At 42.3% G+C, this 27831-nt stretch overlaps 1 protein-coding gene across 3 annotated transcripts in view; it reads right to left on the bottom strand.

The window, feature by feature from the left end:
* Positions 1 to 27831, bottom strand: part of rc3h2 (ring finger and CCCH-type domains 2) — a 120432-nt gene that overhangs the window by 30711 nt on the left and 61890 nt on the right. For all 3 annotated transcript variants that reach the window (XM_061932123.2, XM_061932124.2, XM_061932125.1), the window contains exons 8-13: positions 26933 to 27051; positions 23918 to 24030; positions 13747 to 13968; positions 13521 to 13681; positions 4242 to 4507; positions 4030 to 4176 (exon numbers count right to left, since the gene is read on the bottom strand). In XM_061932123.2, the coding sequence (XP_061788107.1) occupies positions 4030 to 4176; positions 4242 to 4507; positions 13521 to 13681; positions 13747 to 13968; positions 23918 to 24030; positions 26933 to 27051 (1028 nt within the window). The remainder of the gene's footprint in view (positions 1 to 4029; positions 4177 to 4241; positions 4508 to 13520; positions 13682 to 13746; positions 13969 to 23917; positions 24031 to 26932; positions 27052 to 27831) is intronic.

Genomic DNA, 27831 nt, shown 5'->3' with positions numbered 1-27831 from the left:
ATCCGCTAATGCTCACGACGCCAGCTTGATTACAGAGGAACGTACAAATATGCATGAAAACACCCCTACGGACATCACACACGGAATAGTTTTAGTTATATTGTAAAACTTACAAACGTTGCTTGGAGTCATGAATGAAGGATCCATACGAGTAGAAACGCTATGGACGGCTAGAAGACGGAACGGCACGTGTACTTCGGGTTTAAAGCACTAAAACCGGAGGACAATGCGGCACCTGCAGTGAGCGAACTCGTCCAAAAGATGGCGCCATAGCACAAACAACACGTCTTTTTTGTCTGCGGGCTATAGAGCGTTTTCTATTGGGGCTCCAGTACTATGGAATGCCCTCCCGGTAACAATTAGAGATGCTACCTCAGTAGAAGCATTTAAGTCCCATCTTAAAACTCATTTGTATACTCTAGCCTTTAAATAGCCCCCCTGTTAGACCAGTTGATCTGCCGTTTCTTTTCTTTTCTCCTCTGCTCCCCTCTTCCTTGTGGAGGGGGAGACACACAGGTCCGGTGGCCATGGATGAAATGCTGGCTGTCCAGAGTCGGGACCCGGGGTGGACCGCTCGCCTGTGCATCGGCTGGGAACATCTCTGCGCTGCTGACCCGTCTCCGCTCGGGATGGTGTCCTGCTGGCCCCACTATGGACTGGACTCTTACTATTATGTTGGATCCACTATGGACTGGACTCTCACTATTATGTTAGATCCACTATGGACTGGACTCTTACTATTATGTTAGATCCACTATGGACTGGACTCTTACTATTATGTTGGATCCACTATGGACTGGACTCTCACTATTATGTTAGATCCACTATGGACTGGACTCTCACTATTATGTTAGATCCACTATGGACTGGACTCTCACTATTATGTTAGATCCACTCTGGACTTGACTCTCACACTATTATGTTAGATCCACTATGGACTAGACTCTCACACTATTATGTTAGATCCACTATGGACTGGACTCTCACTATTATGTTAGATCCCCTATGGACTGGACTCTCACACTATTATGTTAGATCCACTATGGACTGGACTCTTACTATTATGTTGGATCCACTATGGACTGGACTCTCACACTATTATGTTAGATCCACTATGGACTGGACTCTCACTATTATGTTAGATCCACTATGGACTGGACTCTCACTATTATGTTAGATCCACTATGGACTGGACTCTTACTATTATGTTAGATCCACTATGGACTGGACTCTCACTATTATGTTAGATCCACTCTGGACTTGACTCTCACACTATTATGTTAGATCCACTATGGACTAGACTCTCACACTATTATGTTAGATCCACTATGGACTGGACTCTCACTATTATGTTGGATCCACTATGGACTGGACTCTCACTATTATGTTAGATCCACTATGGACTGGACTCTCACACTATTATGTTAGATCCACTATGGACTGGACTCTCACTATTATGTTAGATCCACTATGGACTGGACTCTCACTATTATGTTAGATCCACTATGGACTGGACTCTCACACTATTATGTTAGATCCACTATGGACTGGACTCTTACTATTATGTTGGATCCACTATGGACTGGACTCTCACTATTATGTTAGATCCACTATGGACTGGACTCTTACTATTATGTTAGATCCACTATGGACTGGACTCTTACTATTATGTTGGATCCACTATGGACTGGACTCTTACTATTATGTTAGATCCACTATGGACTGGACTCTTACTATTATGTTAGATCCACTATGGACTGGACTCTCACAATATTATGTTAGACCCACTCGACGGGGGGGGGGGGGGGGGTCGGGGGTTACCCACATATGCGGTCCTCTCCAAGGTTTCTCATAGTCATTCACATTGACGTCCCACTGGGGTGAGTTTTTCCTTGCCCTTATGTGGGCTTTGTACCGAGGATGTCGTTGTGGCTTGTGCAGCCCTTTGAGACACTTGTGATTCAGGGCTATATAAATAAACATTGATTGATTGATTGATTGATTTTTTCAGTGGTGCCTGTCGGTGTTTTATGAAAACTCTTTTTTGAACACAAAACATTACGGGGGGGTTTGCAAAGAAACGTCCGTAAATTAGACGCACCGTTTTAAAAGCTGCAGGTTTCAAAGCGAAGGAAAATAGGCTATATATATAATAATAATAACTGGGATTTATATAGCGCTTTTCTAAGTACCCAAAGTCGCTTTACATGTAGAACCCATCAATCATTCACACCTGGTGGTGGTAAGCTACTTTCATAGCCACAGCTGCCCTGGGGTAGACTGACGGAAGCGTGGCTGCAATTTGCGCCAACGACCCCTCCGACCACCACCTATCATTCATCATTCAGTTCACCGGTGTGAGTGGCACCGGGGGCAAAGGGTGAAGTGTCCTGCCCAAGGACACAACGGCAGCGATTTTTGGATGGTAAGAGGCGGGGAGCGAACCTGCAACCCTCAGGTTTCTGGCACGGTTGCTCTACCCACTACGCCATGCCGCCCCAATATATATATATATATATATATATATATATATATATATATATGTATGTGTGGGAAAAAAAATCACAAGACTACTTCATCTCTACAGGCCTGTTTCATGAGGGGGTTCCCTCAATCATCAGGAGATTTTAATGGGAGCATTCACATACCATGGTTTATATAGGACACAGAGTGGGTGGGTACAGGCTGGCGTAGGGGCGTGGTGATTGGCTCATGTGTTACCTAGGAGGTGTTTCCGTCTGTGGCGGCATGCTGATACAATTTCGCTGCGCTTGTTGAGGGATGACAGGTCTGGACGGTAAATAATAAACAGTTTCTCTTTCAAGCATAGGTTGCATCTTTTATTACCACTATTGTAAGGTGTGCTGGATGCAAGAATTTGCCATGTTATTGAATATTCAACATTATTGTCTTTGAGGTCCCAAATGTGTTTGCTGAGTTCTGTGGTATTCCGCAGGTTTTGGTTCCTGAAAGAAGCCTTGTGATTGTTCCATCTGGTTTTAAACTCTCCCTCGGTTAATCCTACATATGTGTCGGATGTGTTAATGTCCTTGCGTGTTACCTTAGATTGGTAAACAACTGATGTTTGTAAGCACCCCCCGTTGAGAGGGCAATCAGGTTTCTTGCGGCAGTTGCAGCCTTTGTTGGCTTTGGGGTCGCTCTGTCCGGGGGCCGACGGCTCATTTGCAATTGTTTTGTTGTGGTTTGAGATGATTTGTCGTATATTGTTCATACAGCTGTAGCTCAATTTAATGTTGTTCTTGTTGAATACTTTTCTTAGGTTGTTGTCTTTGGGAAAGTGTTTGTCAATCAGAGTGAGGAATTTGTGGCCAATGATAGTTGAGACGTTTTTGCTGTATGGGGGGTTGTACCAGATGATGTTGTTTCGTTTTCTGTTCTTTTTTGGTTGGTTTCCTGGCGTGGGTTCATAGGTGAGGGTGAAATTGTATCCGCTTTCATCAAGGGCTTTTTGGTACGGGGGGGTTGCTTGGTCAAATTCAGCTTTGCTGGATGACAGCATCGATAGCCTTTTATTAATTCCGGTAGGTATTCTTTTCGTGGTGGTGGGTGGGTGGTTGCTGTCATGGTGCACGTATTGGAGTGTTGTGTTGGATTTCGTGAATGGTTGGTAGCTGTTATTTCTCAGGTTGAAAGTGACGTCGAGGAAGTTGACGGTTTTCTTGTTGGCTTCAATCGTGATCCGTAGGCCGTTCTCTTTGAAAATTTGGCATATGCGCTTCTTGGTATTCTATATTTCTATATATATATATATTGTGGAAGGGGGCGCGGCCTGCGGGCCGGCCATGGAGCTGGGTGTGTAAGGGCCGGCCTCGAAGCCAGCGGCAGGTGAGTAGATTGCCCAGCTGGGGCTTGTCGCCCTTATTAGCAGCAGCCGTAACCAGACACGTACCTCAGACTACCGGGCTCACGAGAGGATCTTTGTGTCAGAAGAACCCACAGGAGGGCAACCGCCACATATATATTTTAGTTTTTCAATCTAATTGTGTGTGTGTGCATGATTGTGCCCACCCTGTGCAGTCCGGTGTGGTGGTCCGGTCCAGAGCAGTAGTTGCTGTCCAGCGAGTTGAATCTCTCCCTGAGCGGGGGCTGGTAGATGGACGACTGGAGCACCTCCGGTGGCAGCGAGTTACTCCGGGCGTCCTCTCGGTGGTACAACTGCCACAGAAAGGAAAGCGAAAGTAGAGGCGGACTGTACCGTAGGCGGCGGGATGGTGACCCACCTGAGGCCTCCACGCTCTCCTGCTGTCGTAGAGCGGGGCGTAGACGGCGTGGGCGGACACCAGGGGACCGTACCGGGGCTGCCCGGGGTGGGGGTGGAAGAGGACCATCCGCTCTCCAGGCGGCGGCCGCGACGGCGTGTACGCCGAGGGCGGAGAGGAGGAAGCGTGGTCAGGAAAGGAGCAAGGCGGCAGAGAGGATTCTGGGACGTTGGAAGATCTGAGGAAGCGAGCCATGCAGGACTTGTGTGCAGGCGCGTAGAAGGAGCCTGCAGAGGAGCATCATGGGAAATATGACCACAAGAAAGACTTTGATTGAGGGAGGAGTTGACTTTTCTCAAATAGCTGGAAACAAAACGGACGCTTACTATAATTGTTTGTGAAGTGAGCGTGTTGCAAGCCAACAAATAATTTTATTATGGAAATACTCTACTTTCAAATCTTATATTTCAATATGTGATCATCTTATACCTGATATGCTTTTCTTTGTTTTGGGAAATGATTGCTTTTGTTTTACCATTTGAAACATATTTAGTTTTCATTTTGTGTGTATTTAAAGTTTGCATTTTTAATTTTTAATCACAATTAATAACATTTATTAACAATTGTATTTATCGATTTAAACATGATAAAAAATAAACATCTATTATTACATTTAAATGAATAGAGATAATATAAGTACGTCTATATTTGTTCATGAAAAATTATGCCCAAAAAAAAAAGTGTATAATTATTAGGGATCTTGGGGGAAATTAAAGCTGCAAGCAGCATTGGTCGGGCCCGCGTATTTGGCAGGTGCTAGTCCTAAGTGTCCCAATACTTTTGTCTACTTTTAGTCATAAGTGTCCCAAGACTTTTGTCTAGTGTACCTACCTTGTCTGCATTGTGTGGGCACGTTGGTGCTTCCTGCTTTTGAGCAGCCATCTTAAAAAAACAGCAGCGCAGCAGCATCAGTGCAGCGGGTCTTTGAAGGGTCATAAAATCAAAACCGGAGCAGGTATTAAAAAGCTGTTCTATACTTTTATACACAAGGGTTCAATCTCTCTCCTGTGTTAGTTTGAAGGCGAAACGACAAACGCGCTCAGAGGAGATAGATTTTGAAGGAAGGTGACCGGTTTTTACAAAAATGTTGTTTTGAAGGGGGAATAGCAAACTTTCTGTTGATTTTTGCTGGGGGTTGTCAATTTATGAAATGTAGGTCTAAGTGAGACCTACATAGAGGTTTTTGTTTCATGTCTCTCCAACTTTCCCAGTGGGAGTTACAGGCAGTTTTGTCATTTTTTTCTTCCGAGGAGCAGTTTTTTCTGCGTTTTATTCAAAAATTGCTCTAGAGCGCAATTTTTAAATTTGGGGTTAGGTTTTTTATTAGATCGCAATTTTTGCCAGTCCTGATGTGTGCGTTCAGTTTGGTGAGTTTTGAAGCATGTTAAGGGGGTCAAATTACAGCTCAAAGAGGCAAAAGTGACTGTTTTTAGTACTTTTTTGTCTTGAAGGGGGAATTGCCAACTTCCTGTTGATTTTAGCCCGAAAATATACAATTATGAAAACTAGGTCTACGTCAAACCTACATAGAGGTTTTTGTTTCATGTCTCTCCGACCTTCCTAGTGGGAGTTACAGGCAGTCTAGTTTTTATTTCCTAGGGGGCGCTAGAGCGCAATTTTGAGTTTTGGGGTTCGTTTTTTTTTATTAAAAGACAATTTTCGCAGGTCCTGATGGGTGGGTCAAATATGGTGAGTTTTGAAGCATGTTAAGTGGGTCAAATTAGTGCTCAAAGAGGCGGCGGAAGAATAATAATAAAGAAAGAATAAAACCTTACAAATTCAATAGGTCCATATGTCCCATTGCATAAGGACTCCCTGTGGGAGTCCTTATGCAATGGGCCATGCGGGCCCTAAAAAAAACGATTCGTATACGAGTCATGGTTCCTTTTTATTACAATTCAGAAGCGATTGAATCGATTTGAATCAGAAGTTGTTGTATGATTTACATCACTATATTATTTACACATTTATACTGTACAAATTTAGTCATGAAAAAAGGCTAAACATTATATATATGTTTATATATATATATATATATATATATATATATATATATATATATATATATATATATATATATATATATATATATACCAATATGTATATGTACAGTATGTATGTATGTGAATATATATCATTTGTATCTATATAGACACACTGTATATGTATATATTTACATATGTAAATATATACATATATGTATATACATAGATAGATAGATAGATATGGATATATGTATATACATTATATATATATATATATATATATATATATATATATATATATATACTGCTGTTCTCTACATATATACAAATATACATATATAAATATATATTTATGGATGTACATATATATATATATATATATATATATATATATATATATATATATATATATATATGAAGTTGTGTAAATGGTAAATAAAAAGAGAATACAACAAATTCTTTTCAACGTATATTCAATTGAATAGACTGCAAAGACAAGATATTTCATGTTCACTCTGAGAAACTTTCTTATTTTCTGCAAATAATAATGAACTTAGAATGTAATGGCAACAACACATTGCAAAAAAGGCATTTTTACCAGTGTGTTACATGGCCTTTCCTTTTAACAACACTCAGTAAAGGTTTGGGAACTGAGGAGACACATTTTTGAAGTGGAATTCTTTCCCATTCTTGCTTGATGTACAGCTTAAGTTGTTCAACAGTCTCCCTTCTCATATTTTAGCCTTCACACATTTTCAATGTCTGGACTACAGGCAGGCCAGTCTAGTACCCACACTCTTTTTACTGTGAAGCCACGTTGATGTAACACGTGGCTTGGCATTGTCTTGCTGAAATAAGCAGGGGCGTTCATGATAACGTTGCTTGGATGGCAAAAGCTGTATGTACCTTTCAGCATTAATGGTGCCTTCACAGATGTGTAAGTTACCCATGTCTTGGCCACTAATACACCCCCATACCATCACACATGCTGACTTTTACACTTTCACCCTACAACAGTCCCCATGCTTCTTTTCCTCTTTGCTCCACAGTTTCCAAAAACAATTTGAAATGTGGACTCGTCAGACCACAGAACACTTTTCCACTTTGTATCAGTCCATCTTAGATGAGCTCGGGCCCAGCGAAGCGTTTCCGGGTGTTGTTGATAAATGGCTTTGGCTTTGCATAGTATAGTTTTAACTTGCATTTACAGATGTAGCGACAAACTGTAGTTATTGACAGTGGTTTTCTGAAGTGTTCCTGAGCCCATGTGGTGATATCCTTTACACACCGATGTGGCTTTTTGATGCCTGAGGGATCCAAGGTGCGTAATATCATGACTTACGTGCAGTGATTTCTTCAGATTCTCTGAACCTTTTGATGATATTACGGAGCGTAGATGGTGAAATCCCTAAGTTCCTTGTTGAGAAATGTTGTTCTTAAACAATTTGCTCAGGCATTTGTTGACAAAGTGGTGACCCTCGCCCCGTCCTTGTTTGTGAATGACCGAGCATTTCACGGAAGCTGCTTTTATACCCAATCATGGCACCCACCTGTTCCCAATTAGCCTGTTCACCTGTGGGATGTTCCAAATAAGTCTTTGATGAGCTTTTTCAGTCTTTTTTGCCACTTGTGCCAGCTTTTTTGAAACACGTCGCAGGCATCGCATTCCAAATGAGCTAATATTTGCAAAAAAACAACAAAGTGACAAGACGTGGACTGTGAGGGTTTTGCAAGTAAAGTTGGACTGGACATGGCGTGAAGGTGAGTACATATTTATTTCAACACTATAACTACAAAAAAAGGTGCAAACAAACGCGGAGATAAACTTGGCTAAGAAACAAAAACCACTTAGACAAAAACTATGGACAAGAAAAAGTACACTTTCTGTGACGTGAAAAGCATGAAAAGTATGGCGTGGAATACAAGCGTGAAATAAGTCAGCACAGAGCAAATCCAGAATGTCAGGGGCAGGGGCGTCACTAGCTTTTAAGGACAGGGGGGGCTTTGCCCCCAGGAGATGCACAGGATGCGAGCGAATGTTACGCACGAGCACAAAAGTTCACAAACGGCTAACAAAGACTTAGAAATTATTAATTGTTATTATTATTATTTGAAAAAAATGCACGGGACGAAATGAAATGCTCCCCGGGACGATGGCTTTTAACCATATATTTTCTTTTTCTTTTTATGTATTTATTCATTTTACATTTTATATTAAATGTCTTGGTTTTTCCTCCCTCTGAAAATCCTATGAAATGTTTAACAAGCCATACTATAATAACAAAACAGCTATTAATGTAACAATACAATAAAACAAATATATTTAATGATGATGTTTTCATTATTTTAACAATAGGCTTATTTTTATTACTTTATATAGATTCTACAAGAAACACAAAACTTAAAAAATAAATGATTTACAATTGCACACACAAGGTTTTGTGCAGCTTCACTCATTGTAAAGGAAGATAATGTGCTTCGTACACCTGCAGGACCGCAAGCAAGGTCGCAGAGAAAATGCAGACTGGAATTTGAGCGATGTGGGCATTTTCTATATGAACAAGTGGAATGGATTGGATACCGACGCACTAAAGGGGCTCTCTACCTTACGCTACTAAGTGAGGGGAAACTGAGTGAATAATAACAGGTTATATGATTATTTATTTAAACTCATATTTGGGCCACTTTATAATGAATATGTCGGCATTTATTTGTAAAAAACAAAACAAAAAAACACCAAATTATTTAGGGGGCCTTAAGAATATTTTAGGGGGGCTTCAGCCCCCCTAAAATAGGCCTAACAACGCCAATGGTCAGGGGTAAGATACGTAGATAATGTCGCCAGACAGACGGCCTGGCAACTACAAGCTTAAATTAAAGCTGCAAGCAGCATTGGTCGGGCCCGCGTATTTGGCAGGTGCTAGTCCTAAGTGTCCCAATACTTTTGTCTACTTTTAGTCTGAAGTGTCCCAAGACTTTTGTCTAGTGTACCTACCTTGTCTGCATTGTGTGGGCATGTTGGTGCTTCCTGCTTTTGAGCAGCCATCTTAAAAAAACAGCAGCGCAGCAGCATCAGTGCAGCGGGTCTTTGAAGGGTCATAAAATCAAAACCGGAGCAGGCATTAAAAAGCTGTTCTATACTTTTATACACAAGGGTTCAATCTCTCTCCTGTGTTAGTTTGAAGCCTAAACGACAAACGCGCTCAGAGGAGATAGATTTTGAAGGAAGGTGACCGGTTTTTACAAAAATGTTGTTTTGAAGGGGGAATAGCAAACTTCCTGTTGATTTTTGCTGGGGGTTGTCAATTTATGAAATGTAGGTCTAGGTGAGACCTACATAGAGGTTTTTGTTTCATGTCTCTCCAACTTTTCCAGTGGGAGTTAGAGGCAGTTTTGTCATTTTTTTCTTCCGAGGAGCAGTTTTTTCTGCGTTTTATTCAAAAATTGCTCTAGAGCGCAATTTTAAAATTTGGGGTTAGGTTTTTTTATTAGATCGCAATTTTTGCCAGTCCTGATGTGTGCGTTCAGTTTGGTGAGTTTTGAAGCATGTTAAGGGGGTCAAATTACAGCTCAAAGAGGCAAAAGTGACTGTTTTTAGTACTTTTTTGTCTTGAAGGGGGAATTGCCAACTTCCTGTTGATTTTTGCCCGAGAATATACAATTGTGAAAACTAGGTCTAACTCAAACCTACATAAAGGTTTTTGTTTCATGTCTCTCCGACCTTCCTAGTGGGAGTTACAGGCAGTCTAGTTTTTTTTTTTCCTAGGGGGCGCTAGAGCGCAATTTTGAGTTTTGGGGTTCGGTTTTTTTATTAAAAGACAATTTTCGCAGGTCCTGATGTGTGGGTCAAATATGGTGAGTTTTGAAGCATGTTAAGTGGGTGAAATTAGTGCTCAAAGAGGCGGCGGAAGAATAAGAAAGAAAGAATTAAAGCTGCAAGCAGCGATGGACGGGACAGACTTTGACGGCACATAAAATCCAAACCGGAGCAGTAATTAAAAGTCTTTGGTCAACTTTTAATCCGAAGGGTTCAATCTCTCTCCTGTGCTAGTTTGAAGCCGACACGACAAACGCGCTCAGAGGAGATAATGTTTGAAAAAAGGTGACCGTTTTTTTACAAAGCTTTTGTTTTGAAGGGGGAATTGCAAACTTATTGTTGATTTTTGCAGGGGGTTGTCAATATATGAAATGTAGGTCTAAGTGAGACCTACATAAAGGTTTTTGTTTCATGTCTCTCCAACTTTCCCAGTGGGAGTTACAGGCAGTTTTGTCATTTTTTTCTTCCGAGGAGCAGTTTTTTCTGCGTTTTATTAAAAAAATTGCTCTAGAGCGCAATTTTTAAATTTGGGGTTAGGTTTTTTTATTAGATCGCAATTTTTGCCAGTCCTGATGTGTGTGTTCAGTTTGGTGAGTTTTGAAGCATGTTAAGGGGGTCAAATTACAGCTCAAAGAGGCAAAAGTGACTGTTTTTAGTACTTTTTTGTCTTGAAGGGGGAATTGCCAACTTCCTGTTGATTTTTGCCCGAGAATATACAATAATGAAAACTAGGTCTAAGTCAAACCTACATAGAGGTTTTTGTTTCATGTCTCTCCGACCTTCCTAGTGGGAGTTACAGGCAGTCTAGTTTTCTTCTTCCTAGGGGGCGCTAGAGCGCAATTTTGAGTTTTGGGGTTCGGTTTTTTCATTAAAAGACAATTTTTGCAGGTCCTGATGTGTGGGTCAAATATGGTGAGTTTTGAAGCATGTGGGAGTCCTTATGCAATGGGCCATGCGGGCCCTAATAATAGTGACATGATTACAACAGGTGCGTGAGTCCAAATGCATGACAGGTGAAACCAATGAGTAGTCATGGAAACAAAAACATCCATCCATCCATCCATCTTCTTCCGCTTATCCGAGGTCGGGTCGCGGGGGCAGCAGCTTAAGCAGGGAAGCCCAGACTTCCCTCTCCCCAGCCACTTCGTCCAGCTCCTCCCGGGGGATCCCGAGGCGTTCCCAGGCCAGCCGGGAGAGATAGTCTTCCCAGCGTGTCCTGGGTCTTCCCCGTGGCCTCCTACCGGTCGGACGTGCCCGAAACACCTTCCTAGGGAGGCGTTCGGGTGGCATCCTGACCAGATGCCCGAACCACCTCATCTGGCTCCTCTCCATGTGGAGGAGCAGCGGCTTTACTTTGAGCTCCCCCCGAATGACAGAGCTTCTCACCCTATCTCTAAGGGAGAGCCCCGCCACTCGGCGGAGGAAACTCATTTCGGCCGCTTGTACCCGTGATCTTGTCCTTTCGGTCATGACCCAAAGCTCATGACCATAGGTGAGGATGGGAACGTAGATCGACCGGTAAATCGAGAGCTTTGCCTTCCGGCTCAGCTCCTTCTTCACCACAACGGATCGATACAGCGTCCGCATTACTGAAGACGCCGCACCGATCCGCCTGTCGATCTCACGATCCACTCTTCCCCCACTCGTGAACAAGACTCCGAGGTACTTGAACTCCTCCACTTGGGGCAAGATCTCCTCCCCAACCCGGAGATGGCACTCCACCCTTTTCCGGGAGAGAACCATGGACTCGGACTTGGAGGTGCTGATTCCCATCCCAGTCGCTTCACACTCGGCTGCGAACCGATCCAGTGAGAGCTGAAGATCTTGGCCGGAGGAAGCCATCAGGACCACATCATCTGCAAATAGCAGAGACCTAATCCTGCAGCCACCAAAGCAGATACCCTCAACGCCCTGACTGCGCCTAGAAATTCTGTCCATAAAGGTTATGAACAGAATGGGTGACAAAGGGCAGCCTTGGCGGAGTCCAACCCTCACTGGAAACGTGTCCGACTTACTGCCGGCAATGCGGACCAAGCTCTGGCACTGATCATACAGGGAGCGAACTGCCACAATAAGACAGTCCGTTACCCCGTACTCTCTGAGCACTCCCCACAGGACTTCCCGGGGTACACGGTCGAATGCCTTCTCCAAGTCCACAAAGCACATGTAGACTGGTTGGGCAAACTCCCATGCACCCTCAAGGACCCTGCCGAGAGTATAGAGCTGGTCCACAGTTCCACGACCAGGACGAAAACCACACTGTTCCTCCTGAATCCGAGGTTCGACTATCCGGCGTAGCCTCTTCTCCAGTACACCTGAATAGACCTTACCGGGAAGGCTGAGGAGTGTGATCCCACGATAGTTAGAACACACCCTCCGGTTCCCCTTCTTAAAGAGAGGAACCACCACCCCGGTCTGCCAATCCAGTGGTACCGCCCCCGATGTCCACGCGATGCTGCAGAGTCTTGTCAACCAAGACAGCCCCACAGCATCCAGAGCCTTAAGGAACTCCGGGCGGATCTCATCCACCCCCGGGGCCTTGCCACCGAGGAGCTTTTTAACTACCTCAGCAACCTCAGCCCCAGAAATAGGAGAGCCCACCACAGACTCCCCAGGCACTGCTTCCTCATAGGAAGACGTGTTGGTGGGATTGAGGAGGTCTTCGAAGTATTCCCTCCACCGATCCACAACATCCGCAGTCGAGGTCAGCAGAACACCATCCTCGCCATACACGGTGTTGACACTGCACCGCTTCCCCTTCCTGAGGCGGCGGATGGTGGTCCAGAATTGCTTCGAAGCCGTCCGGAAGTCGTTTTCCATGGCCTCACCGAACTCCTCCCATGTCCGAGTTTTTGCCTCTGCGACCGCTGAAGCCGCACACCGCTTGGCCTGTCGGTACTTGTCCACTGCCTCAGGAGTCCTATGAGCCAAAAGAACCCGATAGGACTCCTTCTTCAGCTTGACGGCATCCCTCACCGCCGGTGTCCACCAACGGGTTCTAGGATTACTCGCCACGAGAAGCACCAACTCCCTTGCAGCCACAGCTCCAATCAGCCGCCTCGACAATAGAGGCGCGGAACATGGTCCATTCGGACTCAATGTCCAGCACCTCCCTCGTGACATGTTCAAAGTTCTTCCGGAGGTGGGAATTGAAACTCTCTCTGACAGGAGACTCTGCTAGACGTTCCCAGCAAACCAAACTAAACAAAACAAAACATGATCCAAAAGACATGACACAAAGTTTGTCAGTGTGAACATGAAATATCTTGTCTTTGCAGTCTATTCTATTGAATATAGGATTTGTTGTATTCTCTTTTTATTTACCATTTACACAACTTCACTGCTTTTATATATAGACATCTATCAATTCTTCATTGATGATCTACTGTGCCTACTCTCTCTGCAGTTAAGTACGAGAGTGTTATTAAGCAGACGTACAGCTGGTGTGATAGTGAAGTTGTCCTGGGTAGATGAGCTCGGAGGCGTGAGAAGGATGAGGAACCCTCAGCGTGACGCCACGTTTGTCCGTCTCATCACTCCCACCCACAGGGGGCGACGCTGAGGCGTGACGGACGGGACTCGCCGGGGAGGAAGGGGACCTTTGGGGCGATCAATCACGTTATTAGTGAGGACAGGAAATGGTTTCATGAGTCGGACATCTTACTGGTCTGCTGAGCCCAGTGAGGTGCTACTGGTCATACTGGACGTCACGTCCTCCCGTGTGGGTCCTCCCCTCGCACACGTCACGTCCTCCATCGTGGGCCCTCCCCTCGCGGACGCCAGCTGCGTGGTCACGTCCTCGCCTGCAGAGTCGTCAGTCTGGACGTCCACGGGGAACGTTTTAGTGTGACTCACGCTGCTGCTCTTCTTGTTCCTCACTCGGAATCTGCACGACAGTACAATACTGTTATACATACGTGTGTGTGCTGCATGTTACACAACATAACAACACACAGGTTAGTAAATGAGTGTCTCCATGGTGACAACCTGCCGTACACGTACAACAACCTCAGTCAAAGATGGTCATGCACAGCACTTTTGTATTTGTTGTCACTTGTACACACAGTCTTGGTAGATCACCTGCAGCACATCTGCTAATAGTACACACTTTGTACACTAATAAATACTTTTTATTTGGATCTTAGCCCTCACTCTTTGTTACTTAAATTAATATTGGCCTTGGTTATTTGATGTGTTATTTGTGTATTTACATATATATATATATATATATATATATATATATATATATATATATATATATATATATATATATATATATATATATATATATATATATATATGTATGTGTGGGGAAAAAATCACAAGACTACTTCATCTCTACAGGCCTGTTTCATGAGGGGTTCCCTCAATCATCAGGAGATTTTAATGGGAGCATTCACATACCATGGTTTATATAGGGCACAGAGTGGGTGGGTACAGGCTGGCGTAGGGGGCGTGGTGATTGGCTCATGTGTTACCTGGGAGGTGTTTCCGTCTGTGGCGGCATGCTGATACAATTTCGCTGCGCTTGTTGAGGGATGACAGGTCTGGACGGTATATAATAAACAGTTTCTCTTTCAAGCATAGGTTGCATCTTTTATTACCACTATTGTAAGGTGTGCTGGATGCAAGAATTTGCCATGTTATTGAATATTCAACATTATTGTCTTTGAGGTCCCAAATGTGTTTGCTGAGTTCTGTGGTATTCCGCAGGTTTTGGTTCCTGAAAGAAGCCTTGTGATTGTTCCATCTGGTTTTAAACTCTCCCTCGGTTAATCCTACATATGTGTCGGATGTGTTAATGTCCTTGCATGTTACCTTAGATTGGTAAACAACTGATGTTTGTAAGCACCCCCCGTTGAGAGGGCAATCAGGTTTCTTGCGGCAGTTGCAGCCTTTGTTGGTTTTGGGGTCGCTCTGTCCGGGGGCCGACGGCTCATTTGCAATTGTTTTGTTGTGGTTTGAGATGATTTGTCGTATATTGTTCATGCAGCTGTAGCTCAATTTAATGTTGTTCTTGTTGAATACTTTTCTTAGGCTGTTGCCTTTGGGAAAGTGTTTGTCAATCAGATTGAGGAATTTGTGGCCAATGTTAGTTGAGACGTTTTTGCTGTATGGGGGGTTGTACCAGATGATGTTGTTTCGTTTTCTGTTCTTTTTTGGTTGGTTTCCTGGCGTGGGTTCATAGGTGAGGGTGAAATTGTATCCGCTTTCATCAAGGGCTTTTTGGTACGGGGGGGTTGCTTGGTCAAATTCAGCTTTGCTAGATGACAGCATCGATAGCCTTTTATTAATTCCGGTAGGTATTCTTTTCGTGGTGGTAGGTGGGTGGTTGCTGTCATGGTGCACGTATTGGAGTGTTGTGTTGGATTTCGTGAATGGTTGGTAGCTGTTATTTCTCAGGTTGAAAGTGACGTCGAGGAAGTTGACGGTTTGCTTGTTGGCTTCAATCGTGATCCGTAGGCAGTTCTCTTTGAAAATTTGGCATATGCCCTTCTTGGTATTCTCGCTGCTCCTTGGCGAGGCGCGACACACTGCCAGTCCGTCATCACGGTAAATACCAAGGTTCAGGTTGAGGCTAGCGAGCTGGGAGAGGAGGAAACTCCCAACGAGTTCACACGTTTCTGCTCCGTCAAAACTTCCCATAGTGACGTCAAATGTTGCATTGTTCTTTTTTTGCCATGGTGTACTGTTGTGGATGAGAATGGAGTTTTTTGCGTGGATGATGATGTTTCTTTCGTTGCCTGTGATTGAGTCGTAGTCTGAGGCGAAGTCTAGTGCTTGAGTCAGTAGGTCTTGCGTGATGGAAGGGTAAAATTCTTCGATATCAAAGGAGATAAAGTTGTGCTGTTGTTTGTCTTGGATGTTGTTGAACCATTTGATTACTGCTGCTGTATTTCTCCATTGGTTGAGTGGTGTTTTGTCCTTGATTTTTGTGTTGACTCTGTCCAGGATTATTTTGCTGATTTTTCCTATTTCAGATTTAGTTGGGTTTATTAGTCGGCATGTTGGGTTATTTGCGAAGTTGGGTTTGTGGTCCTTCAATGTGATGAAGGCTTCCTTGTTGGCTGTGGTGTCCACCCTGTCCTCAATGTCCAGTTCAGCCGCGATCCTTTTATTTTCCAGGTGGATGTTCTGTAAGGTGTTGGGTTGTGATTTTTTTTCCCACACATACATATATATATATATATATATATATATATATATATATATATATATATATATATATATATATATATATATATATATATATATATATATATACATATATATATATATATATATATATATATATATATATATATATATATATATATATATATATATATATATATATATATATATATATATATGTATGTGTGGGAAAAAATCACAAGACTACTTCATCTCTACAGGCCTGTTTCATGAGGGGTTCCCTCAATCATCAGGAGATTTTAATGGAAGCATTCACATACCATGGTTTATATAAGGCACAGAGTGGGAGGGTACAGGCTGGCGTAGGGGGCGTGGTGATTGGCTCATGTGTTACCCGTCTCCGCTCGGGATGGTGTCCTGCTGGCCCCACTATGGACTGGACTCTTACTATTATGTTGGATCCACTATGGACTGGACTCTCACAATATTATGTCAGACCCACTCGACATCCATTGCTTTCGGTCTCCCCTAGAGGGGGGGGGTTACCCACATATGCGGTCCTCTCCAAGGTTTCTCATAGTCATTCACATCGACGTCCCACTGGGGGGAGTTTTTCCTTGCCCGTATGTGGGCTTTGTACCAAGGATGTCGTTGTGGCTTGTGCAGCCCTTTGAGACACTTGTGATTTAGGGCTATGTAAATAAAGATTGATTGATTGATTGATTGATTACCTAGGAGGTGTTTCCGTCTGTGGCGGCATGCTGATACAATTTCGCTGCGCTTGTTGAGGGATGACAGGTCTGGGCGGTAAATAATAAACAGTTTCTCTTTCAAGCATAGGTTGCATCTTTTATTACCACTATTGTAAGGTGTGCTGGATGCAAGAATTTGCCATGTTATTGAATATTCAACATTATTGTCTTTGAGGTCCCAAATGTGTTTGCTGAGTTCACTCAGCAAACACATACGCCAGCCTGTACCCTCCCACTCTGTGCCTTATATAAACCATGGTATGTGAATGCTTCCATTAAAATCTCCTGATGATTGAGGGAACCCCTCATGAAACAGGCCTGTAGAGATGAAGTAGTCTTGTGATTTTTTCCCACACATACATATATTGCGCTCTACCACGGTATCGAGCACTATTTTTTGGATAACCTTATTAAGACATATATATATATATATATATATATATATATATATATATATATATATATATATATATATATACATGTATATATATATATTAGAGATGCGCGGATAGGCAATTATTTCATCCGCAACCGCATCAGAAAGTCGTCAACCATCCGCCATCCACCCGATATAACATTTGATCAGAACCGCACCCGCCCGCACCCGCCCGTTGTTATATATCTAATATAGATGATGCAAGGCATTAGTGAGGTTATAAAGCTTTTGCCTGTTAAAGAAAGGAGACTGATCCAATGCAGTGCAGACATTCGCGTGCCACGCTGTCACGACCCAGACGCACACCAGTGCGCAATCATATGGGAGCCGCGCTGAGCGCACCTCCAAGCGCGTCTTGCTGCCGGCGACGGCCGGGTATATGGGCCCGACGCTCCAGTGCCATCCATTTTCAGGGCTAGTTGATTCGGCAGGTGGGTTGTTTCACACCCCTTAGCGGGTTCCGACTTCCGACTTTTGTGGCATATGCTGCAGGTGCCTGCTCGTTTTTCGTATGTGGGTAACAACATTTAACTATGTATATATATTTCCCAATTGGTTTAACTGCCACCCGCCTGAATCTATTTAAAATCTAATTTTTTTTAATTTCAATCGCCCGACCCGACCCGACCCGACCCGACCCGCGGATAAAATCTAATTTTTTTAAATTTCATCCGCCCGATCCGCGGATAATCCGCGAACTCCGCGGTTGTGCCCGCAAACCGCGTATCTCTAATATATATACAAACCCCGTTTCCATATGAGTTGGGAAATGGTGTTAGATGTAAATATAAACGGAATACAATGATTTGCAAATCCTTTTCAAGCCATATTCAGTTGAATATGCTACAAAGACAACATATTTGATGTTCAAACTCATAAACTTTTTTTTTTTTTTCTGCAAATAATCATTAACTTTAGAATTTGATGGCAGCAACACGTGACAAAGAAGTTTGGAAAGGTGGCAATAAATACTGATAAAGTTGAGGAATGCTCATCAAACACTTATTTGGAACATCCCACAGGTGTTCAGGCTAATTGGGAACAGGTGGGTGCCATGATTGGGTATAAAGGTAGATTCCGTGAAATGCTCAGTCATTCACAAACAAGGACGGGGCGAGGGTCACCACTTTGTCAACAAATGCGTGAGCAAATTGTTGAACAGTTTAAGAACAACCTTTCTCAAGCAGCTATTGCAAGGAATTTAGGGATTTCACCGTCTACGCTCCGTAATATCATCAAAGGGTTTAGAGAATCTGGAGAAATCACTGCACGTAAGCAGCTACGCCCGTGACCTTCCATCCCTCAGGCTGTACTGCATCAACAAGCGACATCAGTGTGTAAAGGATATCACCACATGGGCTCAGGGACACTTCAGAAACCCACTGTCGGTAACTACAGTTGGTCGCTACATCTGTAAGTGCAAGTTAAAACTCTCCTATGCAAGGCGAAAACCGTTTATCAACAACACCCAGAAACGCCGTCGGCTTCGCTGGGCCTGAGCTCATCTAAGATGGACTGATGCAAAGTGGAAAAGTGTTCTGTGGTCTGACGAGTCCACATTTCAAATTGTTTTTGGAAACTGTGGACGTCGTGTCCTCCGGACCAAAGAGGAAAAGAACCATCCGGATTGTTCTAGGGTGAAAGTGTAAAAGGCAGCATGTGTGATGGTATGGAGGGTGTATTAGTGGCCAAGACATGGGGAACTTACACATCTGTGAAGGCACCATTAATGCTGAAAGGTACATACAGCTTTTGGAGCAACATATGTTGCCATCCAAGCAACGTTACCATGGACGCCCCTGCTTATTTCAGCAAGCCACGTGTTACATCAACGTGGCTTCGTACTAAAAGAGTGCGGGTACTAGACTGGCCTGCCTGTAGTCCAGACATTGAAAATGTGTGGCGCATTATGAAGCCTAAAATAGCACAACGGAGACCCCCGGACTGTTGAACAACTTAAGCTGTACATCAAGCAAGAATGGGAAAGAATTCCACCAGAGAAGCTTCAAAAATGTGTCTCCTCAGTTCCCAAACCTTTACTGAGTGTTGTTAAAAGGAAAGGCCATGTAACACAGCGGTGAACATGCCCTTTCCCAACTACTTTGTCACGTGTTGCAGCCATGAAATTCTAAAGTTAATGATTATTTGCAGAAAAAAAAAAAAAAGTTTATGAGTTTGAACATCAAATATGTTGTCTTTGTAGCATATTCAACTGAATATGGCTTGAAAATGATTTGCAAATCATTGTATTCCGTTTATATTTACATCTAACACCATTTCCCAACTCATATGGAAACGGGGTTTGTATATATATATATATATATATATATATATATATATACAGGTAAAAGCCAGTAAATTAGAATATTTTGAAAAACTTGATTTATTTCAGTAATTGCATTCAAAAGGTGTAACTTGTACATTATATTTATTCATTGCACACAGACTGATGCATTCAAATGTTTATTTCATTTAATTTTGATGATTTGAAGTGGCAACAAATGAAAATCCAAAATTCCGTGTGTCACAAAATTAGAATATTACTTAAGGCTAATACAAAAAAGGGATTTTTAGAAATGTTGGCCAACTGAAAAGTATGAAAATGACAGATGACATGGCACCCCAAACCATCACTGATGGTGGAAACTTTACACTAGACTTCAGGCAACGTGGATCCTGTGCCTCTCCTGTCTTCCTCCAGACTCTGGGACCTCGATTTCCAAAGGAAATGCAAAATTTGCATGGTTGGGTGATGGTTTGGGGTGCCATGTCATCTGCTGGTGTCGGTCCACTCTGTTTCCTGAGATCCAGGGTCAACGCAGCCGTCTACCAGCAAGTTTTAGAGCACTTCATGCTTCCTGCTGCTGACCTGCTCTATGGAGATGGAGATTTCAAGTTCCAATAGGATTTGGCGCCTGCACACAGCGCAAAATCTACCCGTGCCTGGTTTACGGACCATGGTATTTCTGTTCTAAATTGGCCCGCCAACTCCCCTGACCTTAGCCCCATAGAAAATCTGTGGGGTATTGTGAAAAGGAAGATGCAGAATGCCAGACCCAAAAACGCAGAAGAGTTGAAGGCCACTATCAGAGCAACCTGGGCTCTCATAACACCTGAGCAGTGCCAGAAACTCATCGACTCCATGCCACGCCGCATTAACGCAGTAATTGAGGCAAAAGGAGCTCCAACCAAGTATTGAGTATTGTACATGCTCATATTTTTCATTTTCATACTTTTCAGTTGGCCAACATTTCTAAAAATCCCTTTTTTGTATTAGCCTTAAGTAATATTCTAATTTTGTGACACACGGAATTTTGGATTTTCATTTGTTGCCACTTCAAATCATCAAAATTAAATGAAATAAACATTTGAATGCATCAGTCTGTGTGCAATGAATAAATATAATGTACAAGTTACACCTTTTGAATGCAATTACTGAAATAAATCAAGTTTTTCAAAATATTCTAATTTACTGGCTTTTACCTGTATATATATATATATATATATATATATATATATATATATATATATATATATATATATATATATATATATATATGTGGGATCTGAGCCCAGGATGTGGTTGTGGCTTGTGCAGCCCTTTGAGACACTGGTGATGTAGGGCGATATAAATAAACTTTGATTGATTGATGATTGATATTACATGTATGTTATTTTTAGGGCCCGCATGGCCCATTGCATAAGGACTCCCACAGGGAGTCCTTATGCAATGGGCCATAAGGACCTATTGAATTTGTAAGGTTTTATTCTTTCTTTATTATTATTCTTCCGCCGCCTCTTTGAGCACTAATTTGACCCACTTAACATGCTTCAAAACTCACCATATTTGACCCACACATCAGGACCTGCGAAAATTGTCTTTTAATAAAAAAACCGAACCGCAAAAATCTAAATTGCGCTCTAGCGCCCCCTAGGAAAAAAAAAAACTAGACTGCCTGTAACTCCCACTAGGAAGGTCGGAAAGACATGAAACAAAATCTTCTATGTAGGTCTGACTTAGACCTAGTTCTCATAATTTTACATCCTCGGGCTAAAATCAACAGGAAGTTGGCAATTCCCCCTTCAAGACAAAAAAGTACTAAAAACAGTAACTTTTCCCTCTTTGAGCTGTAATTTGAACCCCTTAACATGCTTCAAACTAAACGCACACGTCAGGACTGGCAAAATGTGGGATCTAATAAAAAAACCTAACCCCAAATTTAAAAATTGCGCTATAGAGCAATTTTTGAATAAGACGGAGAAAAAACTGCCTGTAGCTCACCTTGGGAAAGGTCGGAGAGACATGAAACAAAAACCTCTCCGTAGGTCTCACTTAGACCTACATTTCATAAATTGACAACCCCCAGCAAAAATCTACAGGAAGTTTGATATTCCCCCTTCAACACAACATTTTTGTAAAAACCGGTCACCTTTCTTCAAACATTATCTCCTCTGAGCGTGTTTGTCGTTTCGGCTTCAAACTAACACAGGAGAGAGATTGAACCCTTTTGATTAAAAGTTATCGAAAGAGTTTTAATACCGGCTCCGGTTTTGATTTGATGACCCTTCAAAGAGCCGCTGCGCTGATGCTGCTGTTTTTTCAAGAAGGCTGCTTAAAAGCAGGAAGCACCAGCGTGCCCACACAATGCAGACAAGGTAGGTACACTAGACAAAAGTATTGGGACAATTCGGACTAAAAGTAGACAAAAGTATTGGGACACTTACGACGAAAACTGAACAAAAGTATTGGGACACTTACACTGGAAAAAAATATTGGGACACTTCGGAATACCACTGAACAAAAGTATTGGGACACTTGGGACTAAAACTTGACAAAAGTATTGGGACACTTATGGCTACCACTGAACAAAAGTATTGGGACACTTACACTGTACAAAAGTATTGGGACACTTAGGACTAAAACTAGACAAAAGTATTTGGACACTTGGGATTACAACTTGACAAAAGTATTGGGACACTTATGGCTACCACTGAACAAAAGTATTGGGACACTTACACTGTACAAAAGTATTGGGACACTTAGGACTAAAACTAGACAAAAGTATTGGGACACTTGGGATTACAACTGGACAAAAGTATTGGGACACTGACAACTACAACTGGACAAAAGCATTGGGATACTTGGGACTACAACTTGACAAAAGTATTGGGACACTTATGACTACCACTGGACAAAAGTATTTAGACACTTAGGACGAAAACTGAACAAAAGTATTGGGACACTTATGGCTACCACTGAACATAAGTATTGGGACACTTACGACGAAAACTGAACAAAAGTATTGGGACACTTACACTGGAAAAAAATATTGGGACACTTCGGAATACCACTGAACAAAAGTATTGGGACACTTGGGACTAAAACTTGACAAAAGTATTGGGACACTTATGGCTACCACTGAACAAAAGTATTGGGACACTTACACTGTACAAAAGTATTGGGACACTTAGGACTAAAACTAGACAAAAGTATTGGGACACTTGGGATTACAACTGGACAAAAGTATTGGGACACTGACAACTACAACTGGACAAAAGCATTGGGATACTTGGGACTACAACTTGACAAAAGTATTGGGACACTTATGACTACCACTGGACAAAAGTATTTAGACACTTAGCACGAAAACTGAACAAAAGTATTGGGACACTTATGGCTACCACTGAACATAAGTATTGGGACACTTACGACGAAAACTGAACAAAAGTATTGGGACACTTACACTGGAAAAAAATATTGGGACACTTCGGAATACCACTGAACAAAAGTATTGGGACACTTGGGACTAAAACTTGACAAAAGTATTGGGACACTTATGGCTACCACTGAACAAACGTATTGGGACACTTACACTGTACAAAAGTATTGGGACACTTGGGACTAAAACTAGACAAAAGTATTGGGACACTTGGGATTACAACTGGACAAAAGTATTGGGACACTGACAACTACAACTGGACAAAAGCATTGGGATACTTGGGACTACAACTTGACAAAAGTATTGGGACACTTATGACTACCACTGGACAAAAGTATTTAGACACTTAGGACGAAAACTGAACAAAAGTATTGGGACACTTATGGCTACCACTGAACATAAGTATTGGGACACTTACACTGTACAAAAGTATTGGGACACTTGGGACTAAAACTTGACAAAAGTATTGGGACACTTGGGACTAAAACTTGACAAAAGTATTGGGACACTTGGGACTAAAACTTGACAAAAGTATTGGGACACTTGGGACTAAAACTGGACAAAAGTATTGGGACATTTAGGACTAGCACCTGCCAAATATGCGGGCCCGACCAATGCTGCTTGCAGCTTTAATTTGTATTTCAATTTTCAAATCTTTGGAATAAAATATTATGTTGTATTGCTTTCAGCCAACTCTTTTTTTTTTTGCCTTTAAGGTATGTTTGCTTTCTTTTGAACCATCATTAGTATGAAGTATATGAATCACTACTTTGAGAGGAATGAAGGACTTACTTGTCCAGTTCTTCCTGCGTGTGTGCAAAGGTGCAGTTGTTTCCTCGAGGACATCCTCCCTGATGCCGCAGGTCTCGACACATGCTGGTCTTGTACTTGCTGTTGCCCTGCAGCTGCAAACCACAATAATACATCATTATTAATACTACATTTTTATATATAGCATTCACCAACATCACATTATTATATAGCATTCATTAACATTATATTATATAGCATTGATTAACATTATATTACTAGATAGCATTCATTAACATTATATTATATAGCATTCATTAACATTATATTATATAGCATTCATTAACATTATATTATATAGCATTCATTAACATCACAGTATTATATAGCATTAATTAACATTATTATATAGTACTATATGTACACACACACACACACACACACACACACACACACACACACACACTCATGGACTATACAGTATGTACACACTAGAGATGCGCGGTTTGCGGACACAACCGCGGAGTCCGCGGATTATCCGCGGATCGGGCGGATGAAATAAAAAAAAATAAGATTTTATCCGCGCGCGGGTCGGGTCGGGTGGATTAATTAGATTTTTTTTTTTTTTTTTTTGTTTTTTGTTGGTTTTTTTTGCGGGTGGCAGTTAAACCAATTGGGAAATATATATACATAGTTAAATGTTGTTACCCACATACGAAAAACGAGCAGGCACCTGCTGCATATGCCACAACAGAAGAAAAAAAAAAGAAAAGAGATGGACACTTTTACGGAGCGGAGAAGGGACCCCTCGCCGGGGTCCGGGACCGAGGCCCCTTCCCCCGAGAGGGCCCCACCGGGTGCCGTAGCTGAGGCGATCCGCGAGAAGGGCCCGACGCACGTCCAGGGTCACCACCGCGCCCACCGCACCGACACCCCGCCTCGTACGGCATCACGCGCAGCAGGTAAGCAGCTTACCTGCCCGCCACCCCCGTGGCCGGGGGCTCGTAACAGGGGTCACTCCGCGCGCTCCGCCCGCGCAGCTTACCTGCCCGCCACCCCTGTTGCCGGGGGCGCGTAACAGGGGTCACTCCGCGCGCAGTGCGCTCACGAAAGTGGGGGGGCTCACCCTGGTTGATATAGAGAGCAGGACGGTGGCCATGGAAGTCGGAACCCGCTAAGGAGTGTGTAACAACCCACCTGCCGAATCAACTAGCCCTGAAAATGGATGGCGCTGGAGCGTCGGGCCCATACCTGGCCGTCGCCGGCAGCGAGACGCGCTTGGAGGTGCGCTCAGCGCGGCTCCCATATGATTGCGCACTGGTGTGCGTCTGGGTCGTGACAGCGTGGCACGCAAATGTCTGTGCTGCATTGGATCAGTCTCCTTTCTTTAACAGGCAAAAGCTTTATAACCTCACCATACCTGCCAACTTTTGAAATCAGAAAAACCTAGTAACCAGGGTCCAAGGGCCGCAGGCCCCGGTAGGTCCAGGACAAAGTCCTGGTGGAGGGTTCAGGGCTTCGCCCCCCGACGCAAAATGATTATTAGCATTCAGACAGGTTAAAATGTTGCTAAAACCATCACTTTTCTATCAGTCACAGTGACTTTTCAAAACAAAAATATTACAGCAAAAATCATATGGGTTGATTGACATGTTTATTCTGTAAGCTAACTTCAATAGTTTGAAATTATTTTGACAGTCAATGCCAGTTATCCTGTCAACCTTTCACAAGACTTCAATTTGTTAATTGAAAGTATAAACAGTATAAACACTTTTTACAGTAAACAAATGGTAAAACAGTACTAAACAATTCCATTAAAAAAAAATTTGGTGTCATTATTAACTTTCTGTCCAAGCTTGTATAATCTACTGCCTTGTTCAATTGTAAAAAATATTCTGTGCCTAAAATTCACATTTCTATCACAATTATCATACTGTAAACATGGTAAGCTAACTTCATTAAAATTAATAGTCCTGTCAATAGCATGGAATTACAATTCAAATGTAGTTTTTTTGTAAGCCTTTCAAAAGAATTCAAAATATGAAAAATTAATGAAAATTAATTGAAGCCATCAGACACTTGAAAAGTGGCACATCACATCTCTAATGTAATCATTTGAACTTTTCAACAGAAATAGCACTGCAAAAATATTAAGGACATACTTCTGTATTTTGGTAGTTATGCTGTCAACATTTAACAAGATTTCTTCAACTTGGACTTGAAAGCATAAATAGTATAAACACTTTTAACAGTATGTCGTGCTGTGAAATACAGCCGACAGGATTGCGCACCAAACACGAAGCAAGGCCAAAGCGCATGCGGTGCAGGAGAACAAAGGACTTCTTTCATTTAAGGTTTGTGATAAACCATCAAAGTCATTCGTTAAAAGGACTCTATAGTAATATAAAGCGAATTTTTCTGGACATTATCATGCAAGAAAAGTTTATTTTTGGGACCGCGATCACCGCGTAATGATTTTTAAAGGTTGCATTACAAACATTTAACTGTCCCATGTGATCAGCCAGTGCGATTGGAAGTCCATGCTCAATTATTGCCTCCGTAAATAAAACTTCGGCATTTATCACATCCAAAGAATCTGTTTGGGTGACGAAAAACGTTGAAAGTTTTCCACTTGTATCGCTAGCAACGGCATTAGACTTGTGTTTTTTTGTCCCAACGTGGTCTTTTACATCGCTAATTCCTCCGTGTCCGATCGTAAAATCTTGTCTGCACAAGGTGCAATTCGCGTAGTTTTCACCCTTTTTTTTTTTTTAATTAATATTAGATATATGACAACGGGCGGGTGCGGGCGGATGGCGGGCGGGTGCAGTTCTGATCAAACGTTACATCGGGTGGATGGCGGATGGTTGACGACTTTCTGACGCGGTTGCGGATGAAATAAATTGCCTATCCGCGCATCTCTAGTACACACACACACACATACTGTACATGCTGTTTTGAAAACTATAAAATGATATTATTTTATTTTCTGTTTAAGAAATGAATAATTATCATAATAATAATAATAATAATAATAATAATAATAATAATATTGACCTGCGGAGTGTCCTGGGTCTTCTTTGTGAAGTTTTGTATGAACTCCACGAGGCCGTGAACGACCACCTTCACCGCCAACATCACCTTTTCTACTTCCTGCCAGGATGGCGATGGATCGTCTAAACATTGATCAGCAATAACAATCAATATTGCCTCACAGCGGATCAATCACCACTACACTTCCACGCCCCGGAGACTGCAAGGATCTTTGCCTCACGTTTTTGGAGCAGATCCATAAAAACAGCAGAGTTCAACTTTCATATAGAGGATCTTTGACTAGCGCTTTTTCTGTAAATCCTTAAAAACAGCAAAGATCTATCGTCATATAGAGGATCTTTGACTAATATTTTTGTGGTAGGTCCTTAAAAACAGCAAAGAGCCATTGTCATATAAAGGATCTTTGACTAATATTTTTTTTGTAGGTCCTTAAAACAACACAACACTACTGTTGTATAGAGGATCTTTGACTAGCATTTCTGGAGCAGATCCATAAAAACAGCAGAGTTGAACTGTCATATAGAGGATCTTTGACTAGCGCTTTTTCTGTAAATCCTTTAAAACAGCACAGATCTATTGTCATATAGAGGATCTTTGACTAATATTTTTGTGGTAGGTCCTTAAAAACAGCAAAGAGCCATTGTCATACAAAGGATCTTTGACTAATATTTTTCTTGTAGGTCCTTAAAAACAACACAACACTACTGTTATATAGAGGATCTTTGACTAGCATTTCTGGAGCAGATCCATAAAAACAGCAGAGTTCAACTTTCATATAGAGGATCTTTGACAAGCATTTCTGGAGCAGATCCATAAAAACAGCAGAGTTCAACTTTCATATAGAGGATCTTTGACTAGCGCTTTTTCTGTAAATCCTTAAAAACAGCAAAGATCTATTGTCA

The sequence above is a fragment of the Nerophis lumbriciformis genome, linkage group LG39 (genome assembly GCF_033978685.3).
Source record: "Nerophis lumbriciformis linkage group LG39, RoL_Nlum_v2.1, whole genome shotgun sequence".
In the NCBI taxonomy this organism is placed as follows: domain Eukaryota; kingdom Metazoa; phylum Chordata; class Actinopteri; order Syngnathiformes; family Syngnathidae; genus Nerophis; species Nerophis lumbriciformis.
This window is presented reverse-complemented; position numbering and strand designations above follow the sequence as displayed.